The sequence below is a fragment of the Cyprinodon tularosa genome, unplaced genomic scaffold, assembly GCF_016077235.1.
Source record: "Cyprinodon tularosa strain WSP-4 unplaced genomic scaffold, ASM1607723v1 ctg168, whole genome shotgun sequence".
Taxonomy (NCBI): domain Eukaryota; kingdom Metazoa; phylum Chordata; class Actinopteri; order Cyprinodontiformes; family Cyprinodontidae; genus Cyprinodon; species Cyprinodon tularosa.
The window spans coordinates 1,009,255-1,019,915 of NW_024038513.1; the positions used below are offsets into that span (position 1 = coordinate 1,009,255).

At 40.2% G+C, this 10,661-nt stretch overlaps 2 protein-coding genes across 2 annotated transcripts; both read left to right on the top strand.

Annotated features, from left to right (window-relative positions):
- Positions 1-309: 309 nt before the first annotated feature.
- LOC119780899 (glycogen synthase kinase binding protein) lies at positions 310-1,091 on the top strand. The gene has a single exon (XM_038281139.1). The coding sequence runs from the start codon at positions 404-406 to the stop codon at positions 860-862; it is 459 nt and encodes a 152-aa protein (XP_038137067.1). The 5' UTR covers positions 310-403; the 3' UTR covers positions 863-1,091.
- Positions 1,092-7,089: 5,998 nt separating this feature from the next.
- pmvk (phosphomevalonate kinase) lies at positions 7,090-10,392 on the top strand. Its single transcript, XM_038281152.1, has 5 exons — positions 7,090-7,352; positions 8,863-8,926; positions 8,996-9,148; positions 9,234-9,363; positions 10,090-10,392. The coding sequence occupies exons 1-5, from the start codon at positions 7,105-7,107 to the stop codon at positions 10,245-10,247; spliced, it is 753 nt and encodes a 250-aa protein (XP_038137080.1). The 5' UTR covers positions 7,090-7,104; the 3' UTR covers positions 10,248-10,392.
- The last annotated feature ends 269 nt before the right edge of the window (positions 10,393-10,661 follow it).

Consider the following 10,661-nt stretch of genomic DNA (forward strand, 5'->3'; position numbering starts at 1 on the left):
TTGGGTCAGACTGGTTCTGATGGTTCATGTTTAAATGTTCTGATGAGGTTCGGTTGTTTTAGATGATTCTAGCAGCAGCAGACTGCAGTTATGTAATGTTGGTTTAGATGGACCGAACCATCTGAGGTTGAGCAGAGGGGTGAAGGCCCGGTTCTGCGTGGGGGTTCGGTTCTGGTGGATTAATGTAGATGAAGCGTAGACCGCGCTCCGGACCACACACCCCCTCCAGAAAAAGCCCACCGCTGAGCCTACAGCGCCTTGCAGGGTTCCCCTCCCCCCCCCTGCAGTAGATGGTACGGTCCGGACGCGTCATCCATTGTTTACAAATCAAACGGCTTGTTTGTGTGCGGTGAGCGGAGCAGAGCTGCCCGGTTCCGTCCGGTTCGACTCGAGCCAAAGAGAGATGCCGTGTTTGAAGGAGAACTACCTCGTGCTGCAGCAGTCCGTGACCGTGGACCCCGCGGAGGTGGACGCGCTGGTCACGAAGATCGGAGAGACGCTCCAGCTCCACGGAGCGCCGGGGGGCCACCAGAGGAGCGGCCCCGGGCCCTGCGGGGCGCCGGTGGTCCCGTACCTGAAGCAGAATCCCCAGAGCTGCTGCCTAAAGATCCGGACCCAGCGGGGGAACCACCGGACTCGCAGCCCCTACCAGCTACCGAGCCACGCGGGGCAGAACTGGGATCAGATCGGTCCGTGGAACAGGAAACGGATCCCGGTTCGGGTCCAGGAGGAAGACCCGCACCGGCTGCTCCAGGAACTCATTCTGTCCGGAAATCTGATCAAGGAAGCGGTTCGGAGGCTGCAGTTCTCCCCGGACTGCAGAGACCTGCCGCGGGTTCCGGACAGCCTGCCCTGCGCCTGACGGACCGAACCGAACCCTGACAATCAGACCGGACCTACTGGGACCTTCGGTTCTGTTTGGATCATTGAACACGTGCCTGTGCTGATGATGGAGGGTACGTGCTGGACGGGGGGAACATGGGTGGGGGCGGGGGGGGTCACTGTGCACGCGCAGCAGACACGTGCACGGAGAAGACTTGAACAATCACATCCGGTTATTTACTGAGGGCGGGGTTTGTGATTCCCCACCCGGACCTGGTGATGACGTCACTGGTAGTATACAAATCTGCCGACGTCAGAGACTATTTTTTGGGACTTCCTGTTTGTGTGTGCAGAAGAATCACGTGACTGCTCCGTAGCGGAGCGCCTTCAGATTCCTGACTCATCAGGACTTTTATTGTCTTAATAATAAACTTTTCCTGTTTTCCAAGCTGAAGTCCAGCTTCCTTTGTTTTCACCTTAGTTTGAGTTTATTCCCATTCATTTTAAACACTGTTTAACTTTTTTTATTTTATTTATTTTCACAAATCAAAGTAGAAACTCAGAATAAATCAATAAAATAAGAAGTGTGATGGAGTGTGACAGAAACCATGGGGCTTCACTCCAGAGAGAAAACAAAGTACCATAAGATTATTTTTACATTTTAGCTTTTAGATTTAAAGGAATCAATATTTTTACAATCCTACATCACTGTTTTTGGACTTTCTACCATTTATCTCTGAGGATTCCAAATATTTTCTATATTCATTCCATAGTTTTGCACCACGATGCCAAAAAGAAAATTTGTATTTGAGTTTTAATGTTTAATGGGAAATAAAAAGACAAGCTTGTCTAATATTATAAGAATGGACTCAGCAGTTCCTAAAATAATTCTTGAAGCTATCAGGAGACTGACCTTCTTTTATCACAGAAACAAAGATGTAATCTGGAGAAAAGGGGAGCAGCAGCTGAATCAACTTTAGAAAATGTTGCTAAGCAAAACAAAAGTTTTTTTTTTTTTTTTTTTTTAAGATAACTAAGAAATGTACGTGTCCAAACAATATTGCAGTATGACCGGTATGGATAGATTCATGAATAATAACTTCCAACATCCACCCCCACCTAACCACTGCTGTCAGGGTTTACTGAATTAAAAGTACAAATACCTGCGTCTGAAACAAGTACCAACATGTACTCCTTTACTCAAGGGTAGAGAATAGGTTTCTACATTGTGCTTCAATTTTGTCCTTAAATGATTTTAAGGACAAACTATTGCAATAGTTTTCACTTTTACCGTAACTTCTCACAGACTATATTAGAATGACGGCATTTGATCATATTAAAGTCACCTCTGCCTCCTACACACCTGTACTTTGGCAAAATTTAGAAGTTGGTTCCAAAGCCAATAATGTCTGATTTCCAATTCTGTCTATTTAACAAATAAACGTTAATTATTTTAAATTGGGCCAACCTATCAGACACTTTTTCAAATTATTTTCTTATATATATAACCAAATCGTGTGTTTCAAAACTAATTATATTGCATTATAATTACATACCATCATATAAATGGAGCATAAAGTGATTTAGTTATCTAAGAATATTATGGGGATAAACCTGAGAAAAGATTAAAAAATGTAGATCTGGAGACTAGAACTGTTGGTGGTGAATTAAACAATATACCAGAAACAGATTTATAAGTCTGTTTTCTTTCATTATCTTATGGCGAAGTACAAGAAAGGGAGGATAAAGGATATCCTGTAAGTTTGGTAAACCTCTAAAGACCAGTTTGGTGTTAAATAACTAAAGATATTAGGAAAGGATTCTATACTGGGTTTCATATATTTGTCCTAAAAAAAAACACCTGAGTAATGAGATCAGACACAAAGAACAGAAAATTAATAATAAATTGCGCAGAAGTGTCCCCGTTTCATTTTCTATTCAGTTTATTTCTATAGTGACTATCCATAACACGTCATCTTAAGGATCCTTCAGGAGAAAATAGAGTCGGATCATCCAGTCAGTCTGGTTCAGGGTTTCTATGAAGGAAACCGGCTGATTGCATCGACTCTGGTTGCAGGAAGCGCTCCTCCTGGTTGAGCTTAAGGGAAACTGTTTGCGTGCATTTTGTCATCCACTCTTCAGCAATCCCTCATACCAAGCATGGATGCAGTGACAGTGGAGAGGAAAACTCTCTTTTAACAGGAAAAACCTCCAGCAGAACCAGGCTCAGTGTGAGGTGTTTGTTCCAACAAAAACCAACAAAAAAAAACTCTAGAGAACTCTAGTTCCAACATTTTCTTTTTTAAGCGGTCAATTATTTCATGGTTTAGGCTTTACAGGGTTAAAGAACATAAATGCAACCTTTAAAATCCTCAGCCATTTTAACTCGAACCCACCAAAATAAAAGTCCCTTAGAGCTGCAAATCACACAATAAATGACTCAAAAGTGGAAACATGGATTTCTTCTATGGGGTATTTTATGTCAAAAGTAATTACATAGTAATTAAGCATATTACAGTAAGAATAGAACAAAACATTTATTGTTCTGTAACTATATGCTGGTGTAAAAATTCAATTCCAACGTTTAAAAAAAAAAGCTGCTACAGGTTCTAAGAATGGAAACTTTTAATGTAATATATTAATTAACCTCTTTTTATCCACCATTAAGAGTCTTTTTAAGGGGCCCTGAGAGCCGCAGGTTAAAGACCCCTGATCTAACGGGGGCAACAGTGATGCAACCTAGCAACTCTTCCCGCTCAGCTTTGCTAATTTAGCTAACTTCACTAATGTTACAAATGTGTCTAATATTGCTAATGTTTTTGGTACTAACCGATCCTGCAACAGTGGCCCGGAGTGGTAAAATAACACAGAAGACTGAATCTGGTATGAATTTTACTTTATTTGAATGTCACAAACAAAACTTTAACAAAACAAAATTAAAAAAAAAAATGTTGTCTTACAAAATTAGAGACTTTTTCTCAAACGTTTTCTCCACCGACATCTCAAAACCTCTTGAAAAGGCTGTTTCTGTTAAAAAAATACTATATATATATATATATATATATATATATATATATATATATATATATATATATATATATATATATATATATATAATATCTGTGTATACCTGGATAGATGTTTTAGGGTATTTGTAAAATTGTAATAATTTAGTAATAATAAAACATAAAAAATTATGAGTGGCTGTGCTTTCCAACATGCATCCATCATATCAGAATACTTTATTACTCTTAACCCCACTAAGAATATTTAAATGCACTGAAACATTTGTTTGTTTTCAGCAAAAGAAAAGACAAAACCTTGAAAGTGAGTTCAAAATTTAGCGAGTAAAAGTTGATTAAAATCGAGTCTGTGCCTGTGGACTGAGCGGAGCTGTCGACCGCCCCAAGATGGCGCCACTAAATCACGTCAGCGCCCATAGATATTGTTCTAAAACACAGTTAGTAGGGCTGTGTGTCATAAACAGTATATAACAGCTGAAATAAAAATAAAAGACAATTTTCAGAGTAATAAAAAATACGTATCAGTAAAATTAATTATAAAGTTAGAGTAGATAAATGTTGTAAACATTTTGATGCTGATTTACCCTTTAATACAGAAATACAGATTATATAATTTTTTAAGTCAATTTTAAAAACACTGAAAAGAGGTTTGTTCTTCATAAATTTTGACTTATGGTTGAAGAATTTACCAAGTAAAATACATAGATTGAATATATATTGTATAGAAGGGTTTGAGTCAGAAAAATAAAAGAAAATGTGAAAACTGGATAAAGTATGTTTGAGCCAAAGTCATAGATATCCATAATAAAGGCTAGATGTCTCGTCCGCGCTGCTGGCCAATGGGGGTCGACGTCCGCACGTGGCGGCCATCTTGCTACAGGCAGCTCGCTCATTCGTAACATTGTGTTTTAAAGGCGCATGTTCTTAAATAACCATAACTTCCTGAATTGTCTAATTGTTTGGTTTGTTAAACAAAAGTCAGAAATGTAGTTATGATACTGCACACTTATGAATAATTATAACCATGGTATTTCATATGAAAAGAACATTGAATAGAACATACAGGTGCAATAAATATACACATGCACAAGGTATTTATGTTAAATCAATATATGCTAATAAAACTCCGTGTACTGAATGGCAACATAATATATAGATATATCTATAGATATATAGATATCTATATAGATATAGATACCTATATATATATATAAATATATATATATATATATATATATATATATATATATATATATATATATATATATATATACATATATATAAATAAATATGTATATATATATAAATATGTATATATACATATTTATATATATATATATATTTTAATATGTGTATATATATATATATATATATAAAAATATGTATGTATATATAAATATATATATATATAAATAAACACTTTTATTTGGGGTGATTAATTATTTCACAGTCCTAATTTATTTATATTTACATACATACTTTTATAATATGAATATTATTGTTATAATAAAATATGGAATACTGACAGAAAAGATTTATTGTGTGGCAACCTCTTGGTGTAGCAGCATAATCCAGGTTTCAAATTAAAGGTAACACTTTGAGGTTTCATGTAGACTATTCGGATTATATATCAGGGGTAATTACACAAAAGTTCGTATTTTTAAACCATTATAAAAGTGACATTTATTTGCTATTAAAATTGGTACAATAGTCCCCTTCACAAGTATATATAGATGTAGCATGTTGAAATCCCCAACTACACTACTGTGATGGTATACACATGGAAGACAGAGATTTAAAAAATGACCCAAAAAACATAGCTTGGCTAATGCCCTTTGAAAAGGAAGGTTTTATTGAGCTTCTGTATAATGTACAAGAGAGCGTTGTCCACAAGGCCATCAAAGCGGACAGGAAGGTAGCTGTGGTCATTTACTAGCGCAGGAATGTCAGCAAACTGGGATGGAAGATCTTCTCCTCCTGCTTACACATTATATAACCTGCAGAAACAAAAACAAAAGTGACCAACAACAATTCACAGTGTATAAGATTGGTATATCAATATGTGATTAAATTTCAATGATACACATGCCCTTTGAAGATGAGCTGGAAAGTTGAAAATGTTTGGCACAACACCATCGTTAAGTTGTCCAAATGAAACTAATACAAACTTATAAAAGCTTTGAGTCAACAACAGTCTTGTAATACTATTATGTCATAGCAAAAGTCTGGCATCTTCCTTTTAATAAACCCAGCAAATTCCTGTAACATAATGTAAGATGTGTTGACAGACCAAATCGATTGGAAATCATGTTCAATTCTGCCTCTTCCACTGATGTAAAGTTGCTGGTTAACGTTAGCAGCTAGCTAAACTGTAACATTAGCTGCTAACTTACTAACGTTAGGTCTCACTTTGCAGCTTCTTGTTATTAGCCAGCTAACGTTAGGCTAATAATGAAAATACAACAACACTCATATTATTGTTATTAGCCAACTAATAACTACAACCACATCCACAAAGATTGTAATTTACACCAAAGATTAATTGTCAGACAATCATTATTGATGTCAGTAAAACCTATATAATTGACTAATAGTCTCAGCCTTGATAACTTGCGCAAGTAGCCGTGATGCACAACTATGCTGCGCGATTAAGTCATTTTTCGACAAGAAAATCTGCAATTTCGACATGTTCAAGCATCTAGAATTATAGCCACGTTCACAATGTTTGTAAGAAACCAAACTGTTTGTAAATCCGTCAAGAATTCAGTGAGATAAGAGTATTTGTGTTCGTGCTGATCACTCACCTTACATTAGGTACCACAGAGCGCAACAGAAAGCCTGCCTGAGGTAAGATGGCCGCCGGTGATGACGTTTGAGACTCCCCCGTAAGACATCTAGCCTTTATTATGGATATCTATGGCCAAAGTGACCATTGTCGATGGTTTCTCCATTATAAATGAGTGTGTGGAGTTTTTTGCTCGCTTCTTCTCCAGTTGGTTAAAGCATTACTGCCCCCTTGCGGTAGAAGTAAAACCTTCCTCTTTTATTTACTCCAGCTGTTTTATTCTCAGCTTGTTTTCATTAGAAACAACCTGGGGAAGAAACTTTATGTGTTTTATGTGTTTAAGGGAACTTTCTGCACTGAGCTCTAAGGTTTACACCACCTTCATCTCTCCGGTTCTCAGACCCCCCGGTGCCTCATGGGAAATGTAGTTCTCCCGCTTTGAACCCTCCTTCATGGTCCGATCTGGATCTGACGATGGTCACGTGGTACCCCTTAAAGCGCCCCTCTGAGAACAACCGGTCCCGGTTCATTCAGGAGCTCGTGCTCTACTATTGGAGCTCAGTGAATTACGGTAGCAGGTTCGGAGGATTCAACAGAACCTTTGGGTCAGTGACTCATTTCTCCTGGCAGATGGAGGACCGAACCGGACCCGAACTGGTTTTGGTCTTCAGCGGGAAACGGAAGTCCGGGAAAGATTACATAACGGATCTGATCCAGGATCGGTAAGGTTCGGTCCCGTTAAGACCACGTGATAGCGATGTTTACTTTGCCCGGGTCACGTGATTTGCACTTTCTCATATACAAATCTTTTAGCACTAGAGATCCTGAATCAGTCCGACCCAGAAGGAGTCAAAGTGAAGCTGGTTCCGAATCAGTTCGGTTCTAGACTGATCCGGTCAGCTTATATAAAAGATAAAGTTTTGTTCTGCGTCTCCGGGTCAGATCATCTACTTAGAACCTCAGATCAAATGGATCCAACCAGAATAAGAAACTTCAGACTCCTGGACTGGTTCTGATTACAGTTCTGTCAGCATCCCTTCCGCAGTTACCATGGCAACGGCTATAACTATTAAACTAATGTATGCTAGTAAAGATGTCAGCTTTATTTTGAAAGCCCAGGTTTGATGCCGGAGTTCTGAGGGATTGAGGGGAACCGAGCACAGTTACCTGAAGGGCCTCATAATACTGTATGGTTTATACAACTATTCCTTATTTGTGCACATTAATTATGTTTTTCATAAAATCCTTTTACTAAAATGCCATCAGAACGCTGATAATATTAAGTGTGTCTCAGCCCCCCCCTTCAGTGTCCACCATATTGGATCAGTCCATTTGCTGCACATGTTCAGAAAGGTCCAAACAGACAGCAGCAAACCATTTGAAAACAAACCATGCAAAGAGCAGTGTTGCCAACTTAGCGCTTTAGTCGCTATATTTAGCCACTTTTCAGACCCCTCTAGCACTTTGATTTCTAAAAAGCTCCTAGCGCCAAATCTAGAGACTTTTTTCTGCTACCGGAGACTTTGGAGACAACATCTAAAAGCAGCGAACTCTGCTCTCCAGAGCGAGTAGATTGGTAACCCCGCCTCCTGCTCTCCTCTATCTTGTCTGCTGTCATGATTCATGCAGCTATTATTTCATCCAAATGAAAAATGGAGAACAGATAAGCAGATCATGGCTTGTCTACAGTGAAAAGAAGGACTGGGTTATTTACTTTGGCCTTTTTGGAAACACAGGAAGGAGCAATCAGCTAAGTGAGCTTAGTGCTTGGAAAAAATCTTTCATTCCTTTAGAGACAGCATGAAAAGTCAGCTGAGTACAAAACATAGAGAGGAAAACAAGAAGAAAAGGGACAAGAAGAGAGGGACACAACCTAGAACAGATAATGGATGTCTATTCTATTAACGTTTCTCTATCTAGAGAATGGGGCTGTTTTATGTGTTGTCTCCTTAATTCAGAGGCCCCCCTGCTTGTCTTTGCCTAGGGCCCCACATTTCCTAAATCTGCCCCTGCTCAGACTCTCACATCAGCCTCAACCCAGAGGCTCTGGGTCCAGCGGTACAAACACTATCTGCTCAAACTTCACACTGAGGCCGGTTCTGGTTCTGCTAAAAGTAGTTGTTCCTCTTCACTGTCGCCTTATGCTTGCAGAGAATGCTGGATGACTGGAAGCAACCAGCTTAGTTTTCTCAGATGATTAACATTTTTTGGTTGTTTCATCTCCTCCTGCAGCCTGGGCCCGGAGATCTGCTGCATCCTGCGTCTGTCCGGACCTCTCAAGCAGCAGTTCGCTCAGGTGAGATCACACCTGCTCAACCGGCACGTCGTCATGGTAACACACTGAGCTCTGCTGCTGCTGCTGCAGGAACACAATCTGGACCTGGACCAGCTGCTGGGTCCCGGTCCGTACAAGGAGCTGTACCGAGCCAACATGATCCGCTGGGGAGAGGACCGCCGGAACCAGGACCCCGGCTTCTTCTGTCGCCTGGCAACCGGTGGAGCCCGACAGCCTGTGTGGGTGAGCTGCTGTGATTGGTTCAGGTCTCCTTAGCGCCGTTCTGTGATCAGTAAGGTGACGGCGGCTCTGCTTTCTGATTGGCCAGGTGGTGAGTGACGCACGGCGGCTCTCGGACCTGCAGTGGTTCCGCTCAGAGTTTCCCCGTCAGACCCGCAGCGTCAGAGTCCAGTGCTCAGACGAAACCAGGGTGCAAAGGGGGTGGAGCTTCACAGCAGGTAATAGTGACCCGTCCTACTCAGGTGCAGCGGTGTCAAAAGTACACATCAAGTAGAAGTATAGATACTGCAGTATAAAAACACTCTGAATACTTGACATCTTTACTCAAGTAAAAGTGAAAAAGTATGTGCTCCAAAAAACTACTTAAAGTATAAAAGTATAAAGTAACCTTTAAAAAAAACAGCCAGATGCCACTATATGATTTAAAGCTAAATTTTTGGACTATTTCTAAATATTCTCTGAGATAGGACCAAGGATGAGGGAGGTCTTGTTGGTCTCCGTCTCCCGATACGCTCTCGCCTGTGTCCGACCTTTCAGACATTTCAACATCTTTTTCTGAATCCCACATTGTAGCATGGCATAGACAATTCACGTTAGCAGTTTGAAGAACACCTGCTTGCTTCTGGTGATTTCCTTTAGCTAACCAATGAGTGTTTGCGTTCTATGACTCATCCGATCACTAGTTTTCACTAGATGTGGGTGGAGCCAATGATCTGCATTGGATGGAGCACATGGCGGGAAATAAATATTTAACATTAAACCGAAGCCAAGAGTAACGAGTAACCTTTTCTTTTAAAAATGTAAGGAATAAAAAGTCAGAAGTAGGAGGAAAAATAAGTAATGGAGTAACGTATAGATACCTAAAAAGTGTATTTAAGTACAGTAACAAAGTATTTGTACTTGGTTACTTGACACCTCTGCTCAGGTGTTCGTCTGTGTTTCAGGTGTGGACGACGCAGAGTCAGAGTGCGGGCTGGACGGCGGCGTAGAGTTTGATTGGATCATCACTAACGAGGCCGGAGCCCCCCCTCTGGACCAACAGCTGCAGCCGATCCTGAAGGCGGCGCAGGAAGCGGCTTCCTCAACCCGAACTGATCAATAAAGTTATCCTCTGCATGAGTGGGAGGAGCGGCTTCGTCTAGGGAATCATTTTCTCCTCCCAAAGCGGCAGTTCTTTGTGCTTGTGGGATTTTTTTTTTTTCAGCGGTTGATCAACTCGTGCCAAAGTATTTGCAAGTATTTCTATTTCGCTCTTGGAGGTATTGACATAAATCTGATGATGACATCACTGGAGCGGGAGTGAATGTGCAGAATGATTGATCCTTCTACTTCCTGCTGGTGATGTCAGACAGGTGTCACCCTCTGCATGATGACACAGATCAAATGAAGCATCTGATTGGCTATCACTGCAAAACCGATATTGAGCCTTAATTTAAGCAGGAAAATAAGATGATCTACCAATGGAATTAGTATTTTTTATTCTTAAAAGAAGATGGTGATGTTGGAAAATCAAAAT